Genomic DNA, 27634 nt, shown 5'->3' on the forward strand with positions numbered 1-27634 from the left:
ATAGCCCGTCTTACAGTATTAGAGAGCACCACATTCCTTGCTGCAAATCGTATTGATTCCGTCGAGGCATCGGCCATAAACCCTGTTGCCATTTTGACCAAGGGAAGGGATTCCAGCATCTCATCCCTGGATGTCTTCTTTCTAAGCTCATCTACCCACAGGTTCATGCTTCTTGGTACAGAAGTAGCAACTATATTAGCTTTGATAATTGCTGATGAATAGTGATGAGAGGTTGTGCTCTGATAAGGTGTTATCCGAGCACACTCGTGTGCTAATAGAGTATCTTTGGCGTGCTCGAATACTATGTTTGGGTCACCGTGGCTGCATGTCTCACGGATGTTCGACAACCGCAACACATGCAGGGATTGCCTGTTTGGTAGGCAATCCCAGCATGTGTTTCGGCTGTTGAAGAGCCGCGAGGCATGCAGCCATAGCGACTCAAACCTAGTATTCGAGCACGCCAAAGATACTCTATTAGCACACGAGTGTGCTCGGATAACACCGTATGCGAGCATGTTCGCTCATCACTACTGACAAAGTCTTCCAAGTTCTCTTGAGTAGCCTATCTGCCTATTTTTCCATAGGATCCCTCAAACATGATGAATCCTTGAAAGGAATAGATGTCTTTTTGGCTATTCTGGCTATGGGGATGCCGATCTTAGGGACTTCTTCCCATAATTTAATCTCTGGAAAATTAGATCTGAAACTACTTGGTATAATTAGTCTCTTTTCAAAGTACTCCTATTCCTCTAGGATCATAGCCTTTATGTGTTTATTGACAGGGAATGTGCTATTCTTTCGGGACCTTAACCCCCAAACATTTCATCCTGTATTGAGGGGGATTGGTGGGTCTCCTCAACTTTCATCGTATTCCTCACTGCTTGCCGGAGCGTATCAGTATCTTCCCAAAAGAAAAGGTATTTCTTTTTCGCCTCTGGTAAGGTTGGGGCTAACCCTTCACTTTCCTCCTGTTCAGGGTCAGTATAACTTAATAATTCGTCCTCCAATAAACTCGACTCCATATCCCATCACATCATTTTTGGCGGAGATGAATACTGGAAGGACTCAGGAGGAACTAGTTCCATTACAGAATTTTGCATCTCTTCTCTGATCATGGCCCTCATATCGGTCATGAAGAAGGAATGTTCTTACTTTACCACCTTAGCAAAACACTCTGAATATAATTGTTTCCCATATGTGTCAGGACGTTTCCTTTTGCATATAGCATATTTTTTGTTTTCATGTTGCGTGTGGCTCAACTGACAAGTAACTTAAGTCACAAGCGCTCCTCCTATGCGTCTGTCAGTGAAAGGGACAGGAAAAACACTTGTGGGTGGCAGAGGGAGGGGTCTTTTAACCTCTTGTCTTTTCCTGTCCCTATCAAGGATATGAAGGACTACTTCATATCCTTGAAGTACTATGGACTATGGTGCTGTCAGGAGGGACGTTCTCGAAAACAGTGATTCTGGCATTTCTTTTTCTTTCTTATTGCACCGTTTAACGAACAGATTAATTTTATATTTTGATAGATTGGACTTTTATGAACGCAGAGACACCAAATAAGTGTATTTTTATTTAATCGTTTTATTTTTAATGGGGCAAAAGGGCAGTGATTTGGACTTTTATTTTTGTTTCATATTATAATTTTTTTTCTTTTTACTGCATTTGTTAGTCCCCTTCAGAGACTTGAAGCTGTGATCACCTGATTGCTTGTACTATACATAACGGGGCATCAGTATTCTGTCATTTTCACTACATAAAAGGTACAGTTCACCGATTTAATTTATGAAGCTAATTTTTTTTTTGTGACAGCCTTCAATGATATTTACAAATAAAAAGACAGAAGTGTTCCCATATCCCTATTGTGTGTGTGTGTATATATATTGTAGCGTGGCTAAAGGGTATCTAATCGATGGGAGATATGTGTCTTATAGATGGCTTGCTGCTGTGATGTAACCATAGCTACCTATATGTGTTTCAGGACCTGTGGTGATGTCACAACCACATGTCTGGTCATGTGATGGGTTCTGGGTGTGGTTAGACATATAATAGAAAGCCTAATGCTTAACACAAGTAGATATGTGTGGAGGTGAAACCCTCCTGAGTGTGTTACGGCTTCAGGACTGAGCCGGATGAACCGGACACTTGTTTTTCTTTGCCTGAACCAAAGGCTATTTGCTTTCTGTTGTTTTGCCATATGGTTTATGGAGCAATAAACCCAGTGAACTTTAAAGGAACCTGCCTCCTGAGTGTCAGCCGTCGCAGCTGAGAACCAGAACCAGAACCAGCAGCAGATGCAACAGAACCAGCAGGAGCAACGGCAGCAGATGCAGCTTCTGGCAACTGCCATCCAGGGCAAGACGAGCGCCCCAACCCCAGGTCTGGCTGATGACACCCACGTTCGGAAGACGGTAAGACGCGCGTTGCAAAAAATGACTCCCGGGGATGATGTTGAGGCCTTCCTGACGGTGTTTGAGAGGGTCGCTGAGCGGGAAAAACTTCCGCCAGAGCAGTGGGCAGAGGTACTGGCGCCATACCTGACGGGAGAACCCCAGAAGGCATACTATGATTTGACCTTGCAGGATTCCAAAGAGTATCACAAATTGAAAGCCGAGATTCTCGCACGTTTGGGGGTGACACTGACTGTCAGGGCACAGCGAGTTCACTGCTGGGCCTATCACCGGGAGAAACCACCTCGTTCCCAAATGTTTGATCTGTTGCACCTGGTCCAGAAATGGCTGCAGCCAGAGTCATCTACACCTGCACAGATGGTAGAACGGGTGATGATGGATCGGTTTGTCCATTCCCTCCCAAGGCCTATACAGTCTTGGGTTGCCCAGGGTGATCCCCAGAATGCCGACGAGCTGATCGGACTGGTTGAGAGATACCAAGGGTTGGAAGGCTCCTTCGGGAGGCAGCCCATGCCGTACTGGGGGTCCCAGAAGGGAGCCGAGTCCCAAAAAGGGGTGGTGCGTCCAAGGTTACAAAGGGCGGGGGAGGTGGTGCCCAAGGTCCCTACGGGTGATATTATTTGTTGGAGGTGCCACGGGCCAGGACATATAGCTGCCCGTTGTTCCCAGACCACTGAGCAGATGGACTGCAGCATGGGACGCCGTTGTTCATACTATGCGTATCCAGCCTGCAGTGTGAACTCTCCGCCCAACGAGGGACCTCAAGCGTGTCCCGTAAAGGTGAACGGTCGAGCAGTAACGGCATTGTTAGACTCGGGGAGCCTAGTGACCCTGGTGAGGGCCACTTTTCCTCTCCACCTGCTCCCGGGAAAGAAGGTCGGAGTGCGGTGCATACATGGTGATGCAAAGGACTACCCTGTGGCCAGTGTGAACATTGAAACGACATGTGGCACGGAGTCCCACATAGTCGGCGTCGTTCAGGACTTGTTGCACCCTATAATTATTGGCCGGGATTTCTGTTTGTTTTGGGATTTGTGGGGGAAAGGTTCTGAGCTCCCTAGCAAGAGTAGGGAACCAATGAACCCTGGAAGGGTGTCGCCACACCCAGAGGCAGACAGATTTCCTTTTTGTGTTCTGGTTGGGGATGAGGAGGAAGTGTCCCCTGCATCTGAAATTCTGAAGTTAGAGGTATCCGGTGAAAATTTTGGGACTGCCCAACATAGGGACCCCACTCTGAGGGAAGCCTTTAATAACGTCACAGTTATTGACGGGGTGGTACAGGAGCCGGGGGCAGACACAAGATTTCCCCATTTTCTAATGAGCAGGGAGTTGTTGTACTGGGTCACGAAAATAAGGGAGGAGTTGGTAGAGCAGTTGGTAGTGCCGGGTCCATATAGACGGAAGGTGTTGGACATGGCCCATTCACACATCTTGGGTGGACACCTAGGGGTGGAAAAAACGCAGGAACGGGTTGTGCAGAGGTTCTATTGGCCTGGGTGTCACCGGGAAATAGTGAACTATTGCAGGTCCTGCCCTACATGTCAGCTAACTGCTCCCACTCCTCATTTCCGGAACCCCCTTGTGTCACTGCCCATTATTGAGGTGCCATTCGAGAGAATTGCCATGGACTTGGTCGGTCCCTTAGTTAAATCAGCCCGGGGCCATCAGTATATATTAGTCATCCTGGACTATGCCACACGCTATCCTGAGGCAATTCCCTTGAGAAATTCTTCTTCAAAGAGTATAGCTCGCGAGTTGGTCCATGTCTTTTCCCGGACAGGTCTGCCGAAGGAGATTCTGACTGACCAGGGGACACCTTTCATGAGCAAGGTGATGAGGGAACTATGCAAAGCCCTGAAAATCTCCCAGTTGAGGACCTCGGTGTACCATCCCCAGTCAGATGGCCTTGTTGAGAGATTTAACAAGACACTGAAGAGCATGCTGAGAAAAGCTATAGAGAAAGACGGTAGAGACTGGGATTGTCTCTTACCCTATTTGATGTTTTCCATTCGTGAAGTTCCACAGGCCTCCACAGGTTTCTCACCGTTTGAGCTTCTGTATGGCCGACATCCACGAGGACTCCTGGATATAGCCAAGGAAACCTGGGAAGCCGAAGTCACGCCCCACAGAAGCGTCATTTAGCATGTGGCCCTGATGCAGCAGAGGATTGCAAAGGTGATGCCTATCGTGAAAGAACACCTTCTCCAAGCACAAGAAGCTCAGGCCAGGGTCTACAACCGGTCTGCAAGAGTGAGGCAATTCAATCCGGGAGACCGAGTTCTTGTGTTAGTTCCGACAGTGGAAAGCAAGTTCTTGGCCAAATGGCAAGGGCCATATGAGGTTGTCGAGAAACTTGGTGAAGTAAACTATAAAATTCACCAACCAGGAAGACGGAAACCATTCCAAGTATACCATGTCAACCTCATCAAGCCCTGGCAAGATAGAGAGCCGACAGTAACTCCATCGTTGTTAAGCAACCCAGAAGATGAGGTTGGAGCGGTTACTATAGCGGAGACGCTATCGGAGTCCCAGAAACAGCAATGCCGGGAGTTACTCCAGAAAAACAGGGACCTGTTTTCCGAGTTGCCTGGGTACACGAAGGTCATAGAGCATGAGGTCCTGACAGAGCCCCATGTGCGCGTGAACGTGAAGCCCTATAGAATTCCTGAGGCCCGTCGAGAAATAGTCTCCAAGGAAGTGGAGCGTATGTTGAAGCTTGGAGTCATTGAGGAATCCAAGAGCGGTTGGTCGAGCCCAATTGTCCTGGTCCCAAAACCTGATGGGGAGTGGAGATTTTGCAACGACTATAGGAAGTTGAATGAGGTCTCCAAGTTCGACGCATATCCCATGCCCCGCGTTGATGAGCTCATCGAAAGGCTTGGGTCCGCCAGGTACATAACCACCTTGGATTTGACGAAGGGGTATTGGCAGATCCCCATGGCACAGGAAGCCAAGGAGAAGACGGCGTTTTCTACACCAGATGGATGCTTCCAGTAAGTCCGGATGCCATTTGGCCTACAGGGAGCTCCGGCCACCTTCAAAAGGGCTATGGATAGAGTCCTTGCACCCCACAAGGCATACGCTGCTGCGTACCTAGATGATATCGTCATCTTTAGCCCGGACTGGGAGAGTCATCTGGAGAAAGTCCAAGCGGTGTTTGATGCTATAAGAGAGGCCGGATTTACAATAAACCCGAAGAAGTGTGCATTGGGTAAAGAAGAAGCTAAGTACCTTGGATACATAGTGGGTCATGGAGAAATAAAACCCCAAATCAGTAAAGTGGAGGCAATTCAAACATGGCCAAAACCAGTTTCCAAGAAGCAAGTTAAAGCCTTCCTGGGAATCGTGGGATATTACAGGAGGTTCATCCCAAACTTCGCCACAATGGCGGCGCCTCTGACTGACCTGCTAAAAGGGACAAAATCAGTAATGGTTAAGTGGTCCGAAGAAACAGATTCAGCCTTCCAAGAAATGAAAGAGGCTTTATGTAAGCAACCCGTTCTGATGGCCCCAAACTTCAAGAAAGAGTTTATTCTTCAGACAGATGCCTCAGATGTTGGGGTGGGAGCAGTCCTTTCCCAAGAACTACATGGGGAGGAGCATCCTGTTCTCTATCTGAGTAGGAAGCTGTCCTCGTCTGAAAAGAACTACTCAGTCGTTGAAAAGGAGTGCTTGGCCATAAAATGGGCAGTCGACACATTACGGTACTATTTGCTGGGACGTAAATTTAGACTGATATCCGACCATGCCCCACTTAGGTGGATGAGGGAAACGAAGGGTAGAAATGCTAGGGTCACCCGTTGGTTCTTAGCCCTGCAGGACTTCTGTTTCCATGTGGAACATAGGGCCGGAAAGCTGCACGGTAATGCTGATGCCCTGTCAAGAATCCCTTGTCTAGTGGGGGAAAGTGCCAAGCCCCACGGCTTTAGGCAGAGGGGGGAGGTATGTAGCGTGGCTAAAGGGTATCTAATCGATGGGAGATATGTGTCTTATAGATGGCTTGCTGCTGTGATGTAACCATAGCTACCTATATGTGTTTCAGGACCTGTGGTGATGTCACAACCACATGTCTGGTCATGTGATGGGTTCTGGATGTGGTTAGACATATAAAAGAAAGCCTAATGCTTATCACAAGTAGATATGTGTGGAGGTGAAACCCTCCTGAGTGTGTTACGGCTTCAGGACTGAGCCGGATGAACCGGACACTTGTTTTTCTTTGCCTGAACCAAAGGCTATTTGCTTTCTGTTGTTTTGCCATATGGTTTATGGAGCAATAAACCCGGTGAACTTTAAAGGAACCTGCCTCCTGAGTGTCAGCCGTCGCAGCTGAGTGAGTGGAACCCCTACAATATATATATATATATATATATATATATATATATATATATATATATGTATGTATATATATATATATATATATATATATATATATAAATGCATGTGTGAATGAAAAAAATAAAATATAAAAAACTTGCTTTGTGCAGACTGAATTATGACATCATCCAATTCCTTTTCCAACTTTTCATATGTCTCCAGTCTTGCCCGCTGTTCAGAGTTCTGAGTTTGTACCTCTGTAACTCGCTTTTCTGTGGATGACTGCAGAGCGTAAAATTCCTTTATTAAAACCTGGGAGAGAGCAATGCAGAATTTTAACAAACAAATTTCATATTAAGAACAAAATCATAAGGTAAAACGGGCGAAGTGGAGGGGACTGGAGAAAGATTTCTGGTGTTGGGACACTAAAGTGCACGCCACTCGTCAGATGCTCAATATTCAAGAAGAGGCGTTTGGCTCCACCACGCAAAAAAGGAAGAAAATCACTGGTCTTTATGAATCGGGGCCTTAGACTACAATTATAGCAAAGAAATGGATACAGCTTTTATCCTGATCCAATACCTAAACAAAAGAAGCATCTACAGCGATCTAGAGCCAGAAGAGGAAGGCCGGCGTCAGCACCCGGCCAAGTGCCGGGGCCCTGAGCAGGCAGGGGGCCCACACACCATCGGGGACACTGGCGCGCTATAGTGCCGGCCCCTGCGAGTGGACCCCCCCGCCTGCTCCGGGCCCCGGCACTTGCGATACTCACCTCTCCTGGTTCCAGCGCTGCAGCGTCTTCCATCCTCTGACTGTGACGTTCAGGTCAGAGGGCGCGATGACGTCACTAGTGCGTGGCCTCTGCATGAGCAGTCGCACCACAGAGCGCAGGAAGACGCCGACGGTGAGGAATCCAGAGCAGAGCAGCGTCAAGCAACGAGAGGTATTTCATTTTTTTTTTAAATATTTGGAGCAATATCTGGGGACCATCAGAAGGGGCCCATATATGGAGCATTATATGGGGCTAATTCTATATGGAGTATCTTATGGGGCCAATAATATAGGGAGCATGTTATGAAGCCAATTCTATAGGGAGCATTATATGGGGCCAATTTATTATGGATCAGTATATGGGGCCAATTACATATGGAGCAGTATATGGGGCCAATAATATATGAAGCATCTTATGGGACTAATTATATATGGAGCATTTTATATGGCCAATTATATATGGATCATTATATGGGGCCCATTATACATGGAGCATCTTATGGGGCCAATTATTTTTGGAGCATTATATAGGATCCATTCTGTATGGAGCATCATATGGAGCCCATTCTGTATGGAGCAATATATGGGACTCAGTATACTGTATGGGGCCGAACATATACTGTATGGAGCATTATGAGACCCATTATATATGGAGCAAAAGATGGGTCCATCATATACTGTATGGAGAATTATATGTGGCTCACTATACTGTATGGAGCATTATATGGGGTCAATTCCGTATGGAGCAATATATGCAGCTCATTCTGTATGGAGAACTCTGTGGTGCCCATTATACTGTATGGAGCATTATATGAGGCTCATTATTCTGTATGGAGCATAATAATGGGCTCATTATTCTGTATAGAGGACTATGTGGTGCCAATTATACTGTATGGAGCACTCTGTGGTGCTCATTATACTGTATGGAGCATTATATGGTGCTCATTATTCTGTTTGGAGCAATATATGGGGCTCATTTTTCTGTATAGAGGACTATACTGTCCGGTTTCTGAGCTAATGTAGAATGCACAATAGATATCACTCATGTAATGTAAGAAGAAGGTGAAATCCTCGGCATTGTACTATACCTATATTTCTCTGCCGTATCCGTGCATTATGAATTGTGATATGTGTTAAAGGGGCCCACCAGGACTCTTTTGCCCAGGGCCCATGAAAACCTGGAGCCGGCCCTGCAGAAGAGCATTAGAAAAGTGCCTGTGCTCTGACAACTTATGTTTCCAGGCAATCAATATCACATATATTAAAAGTCCAGCAATCCAAAATTTGGTCTGTCTAGAAAATCTTTGGCTTTATTCAAAACAGCTTAAAAAGATTAGAAAGAAACTATCTATGACTGGCTATGTCTCCCTTATTAGATATATTTTATTTTAGTATTTCATGCTATTTTTTACATGATAATAAATTAGGAGAAAGATCTCAATTTTGACCATTTCAGACTGTATTTTAAATGAACAGTTAACAATTTTTGTGTTTCAAACTAGGTTATTGTCAAGATTTGTTTTATTTCCATGATCTATTTGTAATAAGCAATGAAACATGCAGCTAAGAATTAGCTTTACAGAACTCAGTTTTATCACTTATTTCTTTCTGTGGAACTGTAGAATAAAAAGTATATTACTAGAGATAAGTAGCATACAAAATAATGAATATTCTTTTGAAAGGTACATGTAAAGTTTGATGGAAATTACATGGTTAAACTACATGTCTTAACATACGCTGACATGCTTGGAACATTTGCAGAGGATTTTTGTGGCCTGTCAGCAGAATTGCCAAGAAATAAAATTAAGCAATAAATGCTCCAAATCAAGAAAGACAAGGCTCAAAGAGGTGAAGCAAGGACAGAATTCAGAGATGACAAAGCACAGAGGTGCGCTGGATGTCTCAGGTATAAGAACATAAAGTCTTATCCTCTTGTGAAAATGATAGAGAGGAGAACATGGAAAGTATGTAACAAGATTTACAGATAAATATTCTACATTACACTGTCCATACCTCTAGCTTTTTCTGATACTTCTCACACTCTTGTTGGCACTTCTGCAGGTTGTCCGTGGTCTCCTCCAACACCATGTGGGCACGTTCTGCCTCAAAAGATTTCATTTTCGCTTGATGGAGAAGCTCAGACATTCTGCCCTCTGTACCCAGCTGCAGCTGTCTATACCTACAAATGATGGGGCACAAGGATTGTCATTTTCAAAAATTTGCCCAATCATCACCTATCCAATTGGTTAGAACATTGTTCTAATGCTCCCCACTGTGGCTGGCTGCATATTACATGACTGTCACAATGAGGAATCGAATTGGACCATCAACTAATTTATGTTTACATAATACTATCATTTTAACCCCTTTATCCCAATGCCGGTTTTCACCTTCCTAACCAGGCTATTTTTTTCAATTCTGACCTGACTTTATGAGGTAATAACTCTGGAACGCTGCAACGAATCTTACTGATTCTGAGACTGTTTTTTTGTGACTTATTGTACTTCATGATAGTGGTAAAAGCTCAATATGACTTGATTATATTTGTGAAAAAATCTGAAATTTGGCAAAAATGTTGAACATTTTTAAATTTTCAAAATTTGTATGCCCTTAAGTCAAAGAGGTATGTCACACAAAATAGTTAATAAATAACATTTCCCACATGTCTACTTTACATCACCACAACAGTTTTTTTTTTGTTAGGAATTTATAAGTGTTAAAAGTTGACCAGTGATTTCTCATTTTTTCCAACAAAATTTACAAAACCATTTATTTTAGGAAACACCTTACATTTAAAGTGATTTTGAGGGGCCAATATGACAAGTGACACCATTCTAAAAACTGCACCCCTCAAGGTGCTCAAAACCACATTTAAGGCATTTATTAACCCTTTTAAACACAAAATTGTCTGGAATTGAGAGCGGACGCAATGTCGCATTTGGAGAGTCATTGATGTGCCTAAACACTGAAAATACCCCAACAAGTAACCCTATTTTGGAAACTAGACCCCTCAAGGAACATATCTAGATGTGTGGTGAGCATCTCTACCCCCACGTGTTTCATAGAAGTTTATAACGTAGAGCTGTGAAAATAAAAAACAATTTTTTTTCAAACAAAACGTTCTTTTATCTCCATTTTTTATTTTCAGAAGGGTAACAGGAGAAAATGGATTGTTGGTTTGTTGTGCAATTTCTCCTGAGTACACCATGCCCCATATGTGGGGGTAAATACTGTTTGGGCACACTGTAGGTCTCGGAAGGAAGTCTGCTAGCATCATGTCACGTTTGGAGAGCCCATGATATGCCTAAACAGTGGAAACCCCGCACATGTGACTATTTTGAAAATAGACAACCCCCCAGGGAATTTATCTAGATGTATGTTGAGCACTCAACCTCCAGGTGCTTAACAAAAATGTATAACGTTGAGCCGTGAAAATAAAAATAAAAAAAAAATGATTTTTTTTCCAGACAAATGTGTTTTAGCCCCAATATTTTTTTCACAAGTGTAACAGGAAAAAACAAACCCCAAAATGCATTTTGCAATTTTTTTCTGAGTATGCTGATACCCCATATATGGGGGGGGAAACTATCGTTTGGGTGCATGGCAGGTCTCAGAAGGAAAGGTGTGACAGTTTGGAGTGCAGACTTTGATGGAAGGCGTTTGGAGAGACCTGATGTCCCTAAAGAGTGGAAATCCCTCACAATTGACCCAATTTTGGAAACTACACCCCTCAAGGAATTTATCCAGAGGCATAGTTACAGTAATGATAATGATGCTTTTGGCTTTACTGATGTATAAATGGATGTGTGGTACTCTTTGAAGCAACCCTTAATGCAAAGGTCAGGTTTCTCAGGGCAGGATTCACAATGGTAAATTGTGTTTTTTCGAATTCTCGTTTTGGAGCATACTCTGCACCTTTTTTGTGTTGTTCCCTTCATCGCTGTTTGGGGAACCTCTGCTGGACGATGTTGAACTGGGATGATACGTGCACTATCAGTTTCAGAAGTAAGGGGCCCCTCAACTTTCTAAGTGCCAAACATTAGGGCCTTGATGACTACCTCCTAAAACTGAAGGAAGGTCCAAATATTGTCTACAGATCGAATCAGAACAAAAGCATTGTACAGTGACATCTGCACAATGTGGACGGCCAATTTTTGCCACAAGTTAGCTTTTTACAGGGCACTATATGGTTTGAGGACCTGATCTGAGAGATCTACATCCCCCATGTACCTATAACGCAACATACAATGTGGCTTTGCGACTTGTGTTGTGGTACCTTGGACAGTGACAAGGGAGCTGATGTCACGGTGTATGCTGGTCAAGAATAGGACATCCCTCCTGTCCTTACACTTGACCACCAGCATGTTGTCGCTGCATTGGGCTCTGCCCTTTCACAGTTAGGGAGGCCTTTCTGATTTTTTCACCATTAAATCCCAACTATACTTGCTGGAATGCAGCTACAAACTTGCAAAGACTCTCTACTGGATCCCAAATTACCTCGACCATCATCTGTCATTGGCTCCATACACATTAGATTGTTGGCTGCACCTATTGATATTGGCAGGTTTGGCTAAATGTAGTTTAATGGTATGGGAACCTTAAGATGCCTTGGCCAACCACTGCACATACAGTTCTCAACATTGCCAATTTCTTTGTGTCGTGCTTATTGAAAGGAGATTCAAAACCACGTCTAGAAACTTCATTCTTCTTTGAAATCTTTGCACGGGAGAGACCTTGCTGATGCAGTATAACCATCTTTTACCTTGTTGCTGAGCTTAAAATTTCCAGTGAATTTTAACTGTCTTCTACAGCCTCGCCTTTGCGGTTCCAAATGTTTTTTTTTTATTCCCCCTCCACAGCTTTTTTTTTTTTTTTTAAATCTCAGTTAGTGACTGTGTGACTGTCAACCTACATATGAAAATGATGAGCATTATCATCTGTTTGATTTAATTGGTTATTCATACAATGGACTATAATCCTACAAAAACTCTGACTTTGTGAAAGTGTACATAGAAGAACTGGTGCAGTTTTGAAGGCAAAGTGTGGTCACACCAAACACTCATTTGATTTAGATTTCTCTTTTAGCATTCACCTTGTATTTTGAAAACTGATGTACATAAGCTAAAACTTTTATTTTTGAAAGTATTTGGACACTACTACACATCTATATATAATCACACATCTATATATAATCACACATCTATATATATATATATATATATATATATATATATATATATATATATATATATATATATATATATATATATATATATATATATATATACACACACACACACACACTTCAACATTGAAAATGCAAAACCAAGAATAAGACGTTGTGGAATTAAGTAAATCACAGGATTAAAAGACATGTTGATTATATGCAAATGACAAAAAAATGGAAATAAAATTCTATATGGCATTGCCCATGTGGTCTCCAGAACAATCTATGGCTATCCTTGTGTTTAAGATAATAGTCGGACTTTTTGATAAGGAGGATAGACCTCCATTACAGCCATTGGTCTCTTATTTGGAGACAGCATAGGCAACATGATAAAGAGGCCTTTATGAGGGAACTGTTATGCTTGCTAATGACAGGTGTTATGAAGGCAATCCAGAAACACAGTGTGCTTAGCGATCAGAGCGCACACTGTGATCTGACAAATACCCAAAAATACAAGAACGAGCTCTGAGACGTGGAAACTCTGTAGACTGCACACCTGATCCTATCCTAAACACAACTAAAAGCGGCTGTGGATTGCGCCTAACAACTACCTAGGCAACTCGGCACAGCCTAAGAAACTAGCTAGCCTGAAGATAGAAAAATAGGCCTGACTTGCCCCAGAGAAATTCCCCAAAGGAAAAGGCAGCCCCCCACATATAATGACTGTGAGTAAGATGAAAAGACAAAACGTAGGGATGAAATAGATTCAGCAAAGTGGGGCCCGATATTCTAGGACAGAGCGAGGACAGTAAAGCGAACTTTGCAGTCTACAAAAAACCCTAAAGCAAAACCACGCAAAGGGGGCAAAAAAAACCCACCGTGCCGAACTAACGGCACGGCGGTACACCCTTTGCGTCTCAGAGCTTCCAGCAAAAACAAAAGACAAGCTGGACAGAAAAAAAGCAACAAAAAAGCAAAAAGCACTTAGCTATACAGAGCAGCAGGTCACAGGAACAATCAGGAGAAGCTCAGATCCAACACTGAAACATTGACAAGGAGCAAGGATAGCAGCATCAGGCGGAGTTAAGTAATGAAGCAGTTAACGAGCTCACCAGAACACTTGAGGGAGGAAGCTCAGAAGCTGCAGTACCACTTGTGACCACAGGAGTGAATTCAGCCACAGAATTCACAACAGTACCCCCCCCCTGAGGAGGGGTCACCGAACCCTCACCAGAGCCCCCAGGCCGACCAGGATGAGCCGCATGAAAGGCACGAACAAGATCGGAAGCATGAACATCAGAGGCAAAAACCCAGGAATTATCTTCCTGAGCATAACCCTTCCACTTAACCAGATACTGGAGTTTCCGTCTAGAAACACGAGAATCCAAAATCTTCTCCACAATATACTCCAATTCCCCCTCCACCAAAACCGGGGCAGGAGGCTCAACAGATGGAACCATAGGTGCCACGTATCTCCGCAACAACGACCTATGGAATACATTATGTATGGAAAAGGAGTCTGGGAGGGTCAAACGTAAAGACACAGGATTGAGAACCTCAGAAATCCTATACGGACCAATAAAACGAGGTTTAAATTTAGGAGAGGAAACCTTCATAGGAATATGACGAGAAGGCAACCAAACCAGATCCCCAACACGAAGTCGGGGACCCACACGGCGTCTGCGATTAGCGAAAAGTTGAGCTTTCTCCTGGGACCAGATCAAATTGTCCACTACCTGAGTCCAGATCTGCTGCAACCTATCCACCACAGAATCCACACCAGGACAGTCCGAAGACTCAACCTGTCCTGAAGAGAAACGAGGATGGAACCCAGAATTGCAAAAAAAATGGAGAAACCAAGGTAGCCGAGCTGGCCCGATTATTAAGGGTGAACTCAGCCAACGGCAAAAAGGACACCCAATCATCCTGGTCTGCAGAAACAAAACATCTCAGATATGTTTCCAAGGTCTGATTGGTTCGTTCGGTCTGGCCATTAGTCTGAGGATGGAAAGCCGAGGAAAAGGATAGGTCAATGCCCATCCTACCACAAAAGGCTCGCCAGAACCTTGAAACAAACTGGGAACCTCTGTCAGAAACAATATTCTCAGGAATGCCATGCAACCGAACCACATGCTGAAAGAACAAAGGTACCAAATCAGAGGAGGAAGGCAATTTAGCCAAGGGCACCAGATGGACCATTTTAGAAAAGCGATGACAGACCACCCAAATGACTGACATCTTTTGAGAAACGGGAAGGTCAGAAATGAAATCCATCGAAATATGTGTCCAAGGCCTCTTTGGGACCGGCAAGGGCAAAAGCAACCCACTGGCACGAGAACAGCAGGGCTTAGCCCTAGCACAAATCCCACAGGACTGCACAAAAGTACGTACATCCCGTGACAGAGATGGCCACCAGAAGGATCTAGCCACTAACTCTCTGGTACCAAAGATTCCAGGATGACCAGCCAACACCGAACAATGAAGTTCAGAGATAAGTTTATTAGTCCACCTATCAGGGACGAACAGTTTCTCTGCTGGACAACGATCAGGTTTATTCGCCTGAAATTTTTGCAGCACCCGCCGCAAATCAGGGGAGATGGCAGACACAATGACTCCTTCCTTGAGGATACCCGCTGGCTCAGATAAACCCGGAGAGTCGGGCACAAAACTCCTAGACAGAGCATCCGCCTTCACATTTTTAGAGCCCGGAAGGTACGAAATCACAAAGTCGAAGCGGGCAAAAAATAACGACCAACGGGCCTGTCTAGGATTCAAGCGCTTGGCAGACTCGAGATAAGTCAAGTTCTTATGATCAGTCAATACCACCACGCGATGCTTAGCTCCTTCAAGCCAATGACGCCACTCCTCGAATGCCCACTTCATGGCCAGCAACTCTCGATTGCCCACATCATAATTACGCTCAGCGGGCGAAAACTTCCTGGAAAAGAAAGCACATGGTTTCATCACTGAGCAATCAGAACCTCTCTGTGACAAAACCGCCCCTGCTCCAATCTCAGAAGCATCAACCTCGACCTGGAACGGAAGAGAAACATCTGGCTGACACAACACAGGGGCAGAACAAAAACGACGCTTCAACTCCTGAAAAGCTTCCACAGCAGCAGAAGACCAATTAACCAAATCAGCACCCTTCTTGGTCAAATCGGTCAATGGTTTGGCAATGCTAGAAAAATTACAGATGAAGCGACGATAAAAATTAGCAAAGCCCAGGAACTTTTGCAGACTTTTCAGAGATGTCGGCTGAATCCAATCCTGGATGGCTTGGACCTTAACTGGATCCATCTCGATAGTAGAAGGGGTAAAGATGAACCCCAAAAATGAAACTTTCTGCACACCGAAGAGACACTTTGATCCCTTCACAAACAAAGAGTTAGCACGCAGGACCTGAAAAACCATTCTGACCTGCTTCACATGAGACTCCCAATCATCTGAGAAGATCAAAATGTCATCCAAGTAAACAATCAGGAATTTATCCAGATACTCACGGAAGATGTCATGCATAAAAGACTGAAACACAGATGGAGCATTGGCAAGTCCGAACGGCATCACTAGATACTCAAAATGACCCTCGGGCGTATTGAATGCAGTTTTCCATTCATCTCCTTGCCTGATTCTCACCAGATTATACGCACCACGAAGATCTATCTTAGTGAACCAACTAGCCCCCTTAATCCGAGCAAACAAGTCAGATAACAATGGCAAGGGATACTGAAATTTAACAGTGATCTTATTAAGAAGGCGGTAATCAATACACGGTCTCAGCGAACCATCCTTCTTGGCTACAAAGAAGAACCCTGCTCCCAGTGGTGATGACGATGGGCGAATATGTCCCTTCTCCAGGGATTCCTTCACATAACTGCGCATAGCGGCGTGTTCGGGCACGGATAAATTAAATAATCGACCTTTAGGGAATTTACTACCAGGAATCAAATTGATAGCACAATCACAATCCCTATGCGGAGGTAGAGCATCGGACTTGGGCTCTTCAAATACATCCTGATAATCAGACAAGAACTCTGGGACCTCAGAAGGGGTGGATGACGAAATCGACAAAAATGGAACATCACCATGTACCCCCTGACAACCCCAGCTGGATACCGACATGGAATTCCAATCCAATACTGGATTATGGGTTTGTAGCCATGGCAACCCCAACACGACCACATCATGCAGATTATGCAACACCAGAAAGCGAATAACTTCCTGATGTGCAGGAGCCATGCACATGGTCAGCTGGGCCCAGTATTGAGGTTTATTCTTGGCCAAAGCTGTAGCATCAATTCCTCTCAATGGAATAGGACACCGCAAAGGCTCCAAGAAAAACCCACAACGTTTAGCATAATCCAAATCCATCAGATTCAGGGCGGCGCCCGAATCCACAAACGCCATGACAGAAAACGACGACAAAGAGCATATCAAGGTAATGGACAGAAGGAATTTGGACTGTACAGTACCAATGACGGCAGACCTAGCGGACCGCTTAGTGCGCTTAGGACAATCAGAAATAGCATGAGTGGAATCACCACAGTAGAAATACAGACCATTCAGACGTCTGTATTCCTGCCGTTCAACTCTAGTCATAGTCCTATCGCACTGCATAGGCTCAGGTTTAACCTCAGGCAGTACCGCCAAATGGTGCACAGATTTACGCTCGCGCAAGCGTCGACCGATCTGAATGGCCAAAGACAAAGACTCATTCAAACCAGCAGGCATAGGAAATCCCACCATGACATCCTTAAGAGCCTCAGAGAGACCCTTTCTGAACAAAGCTGCCAGCGCAGATTCATTCCACTGAGTGAGTACTGACCATTTCCTAAATTTCTGACAATATACTTCTATATCATCCTGACCCTGGCACAAAGCCAGCAAATTTTTCTCAGCCTGATCCACTGAATTAGGCTCATCGTACAGCAATCCGAGCGCCAGGAAAAACGCATCGACACTACTCAATGCAGGGTCTCCTGGCGCAAGAGAAAATGCCCAGTCTTGAGGGTCGCCGCGCAAAAAAGAAATAATAATCAAAACCTGTTGAATAGGATTACCAGAAGAATGAGGTTTCAAGGCCAGAAATAGCTTACAATTATTTTTGAAACTTAGAAACTTAGTTCTATCTCCAAAAAACAAATCAGGAATAGGAATTCTTGGTTCTAACATAGATTTCTGATCAATAGTATCTTGAATTTTTTGTACATTTATAACGAGATTATCCATTGAAGAGCACAGACCCTGAATATCCATGTCCACACCTGTGTCCAGAATCACCCAAATGTCTAGGGGGAAAAAAAAAATGATGTCAGAACTTTTTCTTTCCCTCTATTGAGAATCATTAGTTTGGCTCCTTGTACTGTTATGTTTGCTAATGACAGGTGTTATGAAGGCAATCCAGAAACACAGTGTGCTTAGCGATCAGAGCGCACACAGTGATCTGACAAATACCCAAAAATACAAGAACGAGCTCTGAGACGTGGAAACTCTGTAGACTGCACACCTGATCCTATCCTAAACACAACTAAAAGCGGCTGTGGATTGCGCCTAACAACTACCTAGGCAACTCGGCACAGCCTAAGAAACTAGCTAGCCTGAAGATAGAAAAATAGGCCTGACTTGCCCCAGAGAAATTCCCCAAAGGAAAAGGCAGCCCCCCACATATAATGACTGTGAGTAAGATGAAAAGACAAAACGTAGGGATGAAATAGATTCAGCAAAGTGGGGCCCGATATTCTAGGACAGAGCGAGGACAGTAAAGCGAACTTTGCAGTCTACAAAAAACCCTAAAGCAAAACCACGCAAAGGGGGCAAAAAAAACCCACCGTGCCGGACTAACGGCACGGCGGTACACCCTTTGCGTCTCAGAGCTTCCAGCAAAAACAAAAGACAAGCTGGACAGAAAAAAAGCAACAAAAAAGCAAAAAGCACTTAGCTATACAGAGCAGCAGGTTACAGGAACAATCAGGAGAAGCTCAGATCCAACACTGAAACATTGACAAGGAGCAAGGATAGCAGCATCAGGCGGAGTCAAGTAATGAAGCAGTTAACGAGCTCACCAGAACACCTGAGGGAGGAAGCTCAGAAGCTGCAGTACCACTTGTGACCACAGGAGTGAATTCAGCCACAGAATTCACAACAGGGAACATTGCACTAGTGCTATTCCTTGGATTTTGTGGGGTGGCGTAATGTACGGTTGGCGGACCTGTCTAGTCTTCATTCCAGGTATACTAACAGCTCAGCATTACATTGATTTGGTGGTAGAACCAGTGGTGTGGCCATTTCTCCAAATTGTCCCAAGAGCTGATTTTTCAACACGAGAATGCCAGGCTGCACACGTTGCTCTTCTATTATATAAATGTCTAAGGGTCACTTCCGTCTTTCTGTCTGTCTTTCTGTCTGTCACGGATATTCATTGGTCGCGGCCTCTGTCTGTCATGGAAATCCAAGTCGCTGATTGGTCATGGCAAAATGCCCATGACCAATCAGCGATGGGCATAGTCTGGCAGCGAAATGGCCGCTGCTTTACTGCCCTGCAGTCAGCGCTGAGCGCTCACACAGGGTTAATGCCAGTGTTAACGGACTGCAGTGTAATGCACTCCGTTAACGCAGCTATTAACCCTGTGTGACCAACTTTTTACTATTGATGCTGTATATGCAGCATCAATAGTAAAAAGATCTAATGGTACAAATAATAATAATAAAAAAAGGTTATTCTCACCTTCCGACGTCGCGCGCTGTCCTCGGCAGTGCAAGCGGCAGGTTCCGCTGCCAAGGATGCTATGCGAGGACCTGCCATGATGTCATGGTCATGTGACCGCGACGTCATCACAGGCCCTGTGCTCATACCAACCCTGGGACCGGAAGCTGCCGCGTGCACTGCACACATGCGCCAGGACTTCAAAGGGCCTTCGGAAGGTGAGTATATGTATATTTTTTATTAGAAGTCTTTTTTAACCACGCATATAGTGCCAACATTGCTATATACTACGTGGGCTGTGTTACATACTGCGTGGGCTCTGTTATATACTACATCTCTGTGCTATATACTATGTAGCTGGGCAATATAAAACGTGACTGTGCAATATACAACGTGACTGTCCAATATACTATGTGGCTATGCAATATACTACGTGCCCTGTGTTATATACTACGTAGCTGTGCGATATACTATGTGGCTGTGTCGGTTCTGTTATATACTATGTCGACTGTGCAATATACTACGTGGCTCTGTTATATACTACGTGGCTGTGCAATATACTACGTGCCTCTACAATATACTACGTGGCTCTGCTATATACTACGTCACTGACCAATATACTAAATAGCTGTGCATTACACTACGTAGCTGTGCAATACACTACGTGACTGTGTTATATACTAGGTGGCTGTGCAATATACTACGTGCCTGTGCACTATACTACGTGACTCTACAAAATACTACGTGGCTATGTTATATACTACGTGGCTCTGCTATATACTACGTGGCAGACCAATATACTACATACCTGTGCAATACACTACATGGCTATGTTATATACTACGTGGCTGTGTTATATACTACGTAGCTCTGCTATATACTACGTACGCTGTGTTACATACTACGTAGCTATGTTATATACTACATCGGTTGTGTTATATACTACGTCAATGTGCAATATAGTACGTAGCCTGTGCTATATACTACCTACATATTCTAGAATACCCGATACGTTAGAATCGGGCCACCATCTAGTACTAAAGGGAACCTGTCACCCCGTTTTTTCAATACGAGCTAAAAATAGCATTAAATAGGGCCTGAGCTGTGTGAATTACAATAGTGTCTTTATTGTCCCCTGATTCACCACCTTTGCTGCCAAAATACCTTAGTAAAGTCGCCGTTTTCACCTGTCAATCATGCTGGTCCGGTCAAATGGGCGTTGTGCAATCACCGTTTCTCCCCCCCGCTCCTCGGCGTGTCTGACGTAACGCGTTCTGTGAATAGCACAGACCGCGCTCTTTTTTTGCAGTTGCGCAGTGCATTCCGCTCTTGCGCATACGCAGTATGTATTGCCCAACAGTGGGCAAAGCATACAATACATCATTGCGCATGCGCCAGTTTTTTTTACTGTAACCTCTGTGCCCCGGAAGTCACGGTATGCAAATTTGCATATCCAGATTTCCGGGGCACACAGGTTACAGTGAAGAGCCGTGCATGCGCAATGATGTGCTGTATGCTATGCCCACAGTTGGTCAAAGCATAATGCGCAGGTACGAGAGCGGAATGCACTGCGCAGGTGCGAAACACTATGCCAACGTCGGGAAGAAATTTCTTAGGGACAAGCAAGAGGTGGGGGAGAAACAGCGATTTCACAACGTCCATTTGACCGGACCAGCGTGATTGACAGGCGAAAACGGCGACTTTACTAAGGTATTTTGGCAGCAAAGGTGGGGAATCAGGGGACAATAAAAACACTATTGTAAAGCACAGCTCAGGCCCTATTTAACGCTATTTTTAGCTCATATTGAAAAAACGGGGTGACACGTTCCCTTTAATATAAGCAGCCTGCAAAGCCCAAATGTGGTTCAAGCACATCACACGCTGACAGCTCCTCAACATGCACAGGATTTATTTTATTCAGTGGAGTTGGATTTTTTTTTCTTCTGCTGTTTCATTATGTCCTGGTTTAGCCACCCCTATATGATCCAGATACTTGAAAGATTTATTGCGGTGAGCTGTTTTTTTCTTTTGTTTTTATCTCATCTAGTTATAGCCTGCAGTGCTAGGATTTAACCCAGTCTTACCTGACTATGCTACAATATACAGTGCGGAAAATAAATATTTGATACACTACCGATTTTGCAAGTTTTCACACCTACAAAGAACTGTGAGAGACGGAATTTAAAAATAAAAACCAGAAAATCACATTGTATGATTTTTACATAATTTAATTACTTTTTTGCATGAAATAAGTATTTGATTACCTACCAACCAGAAAGTATTCTGGCTCTCACAGACCTATTAGTTTTTCTTTAGAAGCCCTTCTACTCTGCAGTCATTACCTGTAATAATTGCACCTATTTTAACTTGTTACCTGTATAAAAGACACCTGGCCACACACTCAATCAATCACACTCCAACCTCTCCACCAAATAGATGTCTAAGGACAAAAGGGACAAAATTGTAGACCAGCACAAGGTTGGGATGAGCTACAGGACAATAGGCAAGCAGCTTGGTGAGAAGGCAATAACTATTAGCACAATTATTAGAAAATGGAAGAAACACAAAATGAGTGTCAATTTTGCTCGGTCTCGAGCTCCATGCAAGATCTCGCCTCGTGGGGTAAGGATGATTCTGACACCTGGTCAATGACCTGAAGAGAGCTGGGACCAGAGTCTAAAACATTACAGTTAGTAACACAATACGCCGTCGTGGATAAAAATTCTGCAGTGCACGCAAGGTCCACCTGCTAATGCCAGCACATGCCCAAGCCCATTTGAAGTTTGCCAATTACTATCTGGAAGAGGAAGAGGGGGCATGGGAGGTCATGTGGCCAGATGACACCAAAATAGAACTTTCTGGTATCAACTCCACTCGCCGTGTTTGGAGGAAGAAGGATGAGTACAACCCCAAGAACCCCATGCCAACAGTGAGACATGGTGGGGGAAACATCACACTTTTAGGGTGCTTTTCTGCAAAGGGTACAAGATGACATCACAGTATTGAAGGGAGGATGGATGAGGTTATGTATTGTGAGATTTTGGCCAACAACCTCCTTCCATCAGTGAGAGCATTGAAGATGGGTCGTGGCTGTGTCTTCCAGAATGACAATGACCCAAAACAGACAAACAAGGCAACTAATAAGTGGCTCAGTAAGAAGCATTCCCAGGTCCTGAAGTGGCTTAGCCTGTCTCCAGACCTGAACCCAATAGAAAATCTTTGGAGGGAGTTGCAACTCAATGTTGCCCTGTGACAGCCCTGAACCTGAAAAATCTGGAGAAGATCTGTATGGAGCAGCGGGGCAAAATCCCTGCAGCAGTGTGTGCAAACTTGGTCAATAACTACTAGAAATGTCTGACCTTTGTAATTGCAAACAAATGTTTCTGTGCCAAATATTGAGCTCTGTTTTTCTATTGCATGAAATACTTATTTCATGCAATAAAATGCAAATTAATTAAGTAAAAATCAAACTTTGATTTTCTGGATTTTTTTTTAAGATTCTGTCTATCACAGTTGAAGCGCACCTACTATGAAAATTACAGACCTCTCCATTGTTTGTAGGCAGGAAACTTGCAAAATCGTCAGTGTATCAAATGTTTACCCACTGTATACACATGCAGTATAGCTTTAACAAAACCACATAATAATCGGTCAAATATATAACCCTAAATGCAATGTGCACTGAGAAAAAAGGCATATGCATACCTAATACTGATTTATTGCAAAATCACACCAAACACAACACTAGTTTTGGAAAAAACAGTTTCACATCTGTTGCACAACTTTTGTTTTTATTCCACAATTTTGCAATTTCCAATTTTGACAACTGATAAAAGTAACTCTTTAGACATATGTCCTGTTCATTGTAGATGATAAAGCAATGGGTATTTCAAATGAAAATCAATACTTGCCCTTATGAGATTATAACCTGGTAGCATCTCAAGGCAAAATAGATATTTCTCATTTTTGTGTTTGTTTCCTTGTACAAAGGGTCCTGTTGTGTATTCCCCCATTTGATATCACAGGTGTCAGCTATGATGAAATCCCTGATGGAGGTATATAAAAGGTACAGGTATCCAGTGATGGTTACACCTATTTAGATGACGAGGCCAAAAAGGTAATCAATTATCAGGAAAGCAAATAGTATGACATTCAAAGCCATAAAGTAGATCATTAGAAATACATAGTACAAAGACCTTTCTAAGGCTACGTTCACATTTGCGTTGTGCGCCGCTGCGTCGGCGACGCAACGCACATCGCAAATAAAAACGCACCAAAACGCACGCAAAAACGCTGCGTTTTGCGACGCATGCGTCCTTTTTTGCTGAAATTTGGACGCAAAAAAAATGCAATTTGTTGCGGTTTCTGCGCCCAACGCTTGCGGCAAAAAAAACACATGCGTCGCACAACGCAGCACAACGCATGTCCATGCGTCCCCCATGTTAAATATAGGGGCGCATGACGCATACGTCGCCGCAGCATTTCCCGACGCTGCGTCGGGAAACGCTAATGTGAACGTTACCTAATGATGTTTTTACTCTTAGGCTAGGTTCACACTTGAGTTGTGCAGTCCGTTCAACACATCCGTTAAACGGACTGCACTAATGCAAGTGCCGACTTTGGCACTGCGCTAGCATAGATGGAGCATCTGCTAGCTCCATCTGTGCTAGCAGTGCGCTAGCAGTGCCGGACCCAGAAACGCTGCAGCCTGCGTCTCGGGTCCGTCACTCAATGACGGAACATCGCTAGCGCACGCCCATAGTGGGCGTGCGCCAGCGATGTGTCCGCCATTGAAAGTAATGGTGGCGTTAACAGACTGCGCTACACCACGTTATGCCGCGGTGTAACGTAGTCCATTAAACGGGTCACACTAGCGCAGTGTGAACCCAGCCTTAGACCTAAGATGGGAACAAGGGGGCATCTTCTACGTCTGGAGGAAAGGTTTAAAGGGAACCTGTCCCCCCAAAATCGAAGGTGAGCTAAGCCCACCCGATGTATCCTAAATGATGAGAAAAAGAGGTTAGATTATACTCACCCAGGAGCGGTCCCGGTACGATGGGCGTCGCGGTCTGGGACCTCCCATCTTCTTACGATGACGCCCTCTTCTTGTCTTCACGTTGCGGCTCCGGCGTACTTTGTCTGCCCTGTTGAGGGCAGAGTAAAGTACTGCGGTGCCGGGAATAGTCAGAAGGACCTGGTGCCTGTGCACTGCAGTACTTTGCTCAGCCCTCAACAGGGCAAAGTACGCTTGCGCCGGAGCTGCAGCGTGAAGACAAGAAGAGAACGTCATCTGATGAAGATAGGAGGCGCCGGACGGGACCGAGACACCCATTGGACCGGACCGCCCCGGGTGAGTATAATATAACCTCTTTTTCTCATCTTTTAGGATACATCGGGGGCTTATCTACAGAATTCCAGAATGCTGGAGATAGGCCCCTGATGCTGGTGCCCTTTAATCATAATCACAGACACGGATTCTTTACTGTAAGAGCAGTGAGACTATGGAACTCTCTGCTGTATGATGTTGTAATGAGTGATTCATTACTAAAATTTTAGAAGGGACAGGATGCCTTTCTTGAAAAGTCTAATGTTACAAGTTATATGTACAAGATTCCTTGATAGGGCGTTGATCCAGAGAACCAGTCTGATTTCCGTATGTGGAGTCGGGAAGGATTTTTATCCCAATGTGGAGCTTAGTATTTGCCACATGGGTTTTTTTTGTCTTCCTCTGGATCAACATGTTAGGCTATGGGTTGAACTAGATGGACTTAAAGTCTTCCTTCAACCTTAAATACTATGTTACCTTGCTGCATGTTTGAAGGGGCTGTCCACTACAACTTATTAAAGCTCACATGGGGGTCACTGGGGTGGTAAAAAGCAAATGACACAACTGCCGAACTGGCACTAATCCTCCGTACTGTGTCCCCCTTTCCTGGTTTCCTCTTCCTGTGGGGTTTGGAAGGTGAACACTGCAGCCAGTCAGCTGCAGGAATCCTGTTTTGTTGGAGTCAGAAGTGTTTTTACCAGCTTGGAAGATAAGCGAACACTGCAGTCAGTCAATAGCTGCAGTGGTCACTTTATTAGCATTTACACCCGTCTCTACCAAAACACACACACTCACAGCTATAAGAGGAAGATGGGAGATCGGCAAAGGAGACACAGAACAGAATAGTGGACAACCCAGTTTTTTTTTTTTTTTTTTAAACAGGCCTTTCATTGAGCATTTTTTACTTGGATCCTGAATAGATCCACATGACGGGAACCAACATGCACTTCATTAGTGGTTATGAGTGTAGATCAGGATTAGAGATTGGCAATAATATGTAAAGGTTGGAGAGTAGGGACAGGTTTAGAATGATGAATTCTACATAGATATATGTTCACATTAGAGGGAAACTGTCAGCAGGATTGTGCACCGTCGCCTACAGACAGTGTCAGGTCGGCAATTAAAATTATACTTTGGTTGATGAAATCCGTCTTGTGGTTGTTTAATATTTAATTTCAGTTAATGAGATTCTCGTGCTCCAGGGCTGCCTGTGGGGGGGTCTTCATGTGGTGCTCTGCTTACATATTCATCTGTGTGGCTTCTGACAGGTCACTGATCCATCAGTGACCCGCCCCTTAATTTACATACTGCATAGAATATTGTTTAGAGAAAAAATATAATCACAGCACCTGCGCTGTAGCATGATAGGTGGATAATATGCCTGTTTTCCTTTTTTAGATATATAGTTTTGTTTGGTGGCAGCTGGCGGCTGCGAAGTAGCATCTATTGCGTTCTGAACTTGCTCTAAAATGATTGAAATGTAGATCGACTAAAAGCTTTAGCGACAAACTTATCATATTTATGTTAATACTTCTACATTTATATTTGCATGGTGTGTGTTTTTCTGTGACTATCCATATTAAAATAAATACTGCAGTTTTCACATTGGTTGTTCAAGCATACGCAAGAGGTTAACTTTCCTCCACTCATTTGTGTGTAGTCTGGGCCAGGGTCAGCAGAGGAGGTCACCATGACAGCTCTACTGTAATAGTAGAGGCCCAGACAAGGCAGGGTAGACATAATACATACAGGTAAGGATCGGCATGCGTATTCCCGGTCTTTGGGAAATGAGACTAGTCCATCACTTAATAATAATCTTTATTTTTATATAGCGCTAACATATTCCGCAGCGCTTTACAGTTTGCACACATTAACAACGCTGTCCCCAATGGGGCTCACAATCTAAATTCCCTATCAGTATGTCTTGGGAATGTGGGAGGAAACCAGAGAACCAGGAGAAAACCCACGCAAACACGGAGAGAACATACAAACTCCTTGCAGATGTTGTCCTTGGTGGGGTTTGAATCCAGGACTCCAGCGCTGCAATGCTAACCACTGAGCCACCGTGCTGCACTTTCTAGACTATCAGTCTACAAAACATATTCTAAAGGACATTACCAAGTTATGTACCTAAAAGTGACATCCAGACAGAAAAAAAGCATTTTAATGGGTATGAAAATATATAAAGTTACTAACATACTTTCCGTATCACATCAGGCCCAATGTGCCAATTTAACCACCCACATCCGGTTCTACTGCACTTCTTAAGGTACCGTCACACTAGACGATATCGCTAGCGATCCGTGACGTTGCAGCGTCCTCGCTAGCGATATCGTCCAGTGTGACAGGCAGCAGCGATCAGGCCCCTGCTGTGCTGTCGCTGGTCGGGGAAAGTCCAGAACTTTGTTTCGTCGCTGGACTCCCCGTAGACATCGCTGAATCTGCGTGTGTGACACCGATTCAGCGATGTCTTCGCTGGTAACCAGGGTAAACATCGGGTAACTAAGCGCAGGGCCGCGCTTAGTAACCCGATTTTTACCCTGGTTACCATTGTTAAAGTAAAAAAAACAAACGCTACATACTTACCTTCCGCTGTCTGTCCCCGGCGCTCTGCTTCTCTGGTCTGGCTGTGAGCACAGCGGCCGGAAAGCAGAGCGGTGACGTCACCGCTCTGCTTTCCGGCTGCCCGGCGCTCACAGCCAGACCAGAGAAGCAGAGCGCCGAGGACAGACAGCGGTAGGTAAGTATGTAGCGTTTTTTTTTTTTTACTTTAACGATGGTAACCAGGGTAAACATCGGGTTACTAAGCGCGGCCCTGCGCTTAGTAACCCGATGTTTACCCTGGTTACCGGGGACCTCGGGATCGTTGGTCGCTGGAGAGCTGTCTGTGTGACAGCTCTCCAGCGATCAAACAGCGACGCTGCAGCGATCCGGATCGTTGT

At 44.4% G+C, this 27634-nt stretch overlaps 1 protein-coding gene across 2 annotated transcripts in view; it reads right to left on the minus strand.

Moving 5' to 3' along the window:
• PIBF1 (progesterone immunomodulatory binding factor 1) overlaps nucleotides 1-27634 on the minus strand; it is a 378979-nt gene that overhangs the window by 208728 nt on the left and 142617 nt on the right. For both annotated transcript variants that reach the window (XR_011319363.1, XM_069758136.1), the window contains exons 11-12: nucleotides 9510-9675; nucleotides 6887-7037 (exon numbers count right to left, since the gene is read on the minus strand). Coding sequence is in view for 1 of the 2 variants with exons in the window: in XM_069758136.1 (XP_069614237.1) it covers nucleotides 6887-7037; nucleotides 9510-9675 (317 nt within the window). In the remaining variant the exon portion in view is untranslated. The remainder of the gene's footprint in view (nucleotides 1-6886; nucleotides 7038-9509; nucleotides 9676-27634) is intronic.

The sequence above is a fragment of the Ranitomeya imitator genome, chromosome 3 (assembly GCF_032444005.1).
Source record: "Ranitomeya imitator isolate aRanImi1 chromosome 3, aRanImi1.pri, whole genome shotgun sequence".
Taxonomy (NCBI): domain Eukaryota; kingdom Metazoa; phylum Chordata; class Amphibia; order Anura; family Dendrobatidae; genus Ranitomeya; species Ranitomeya imitator.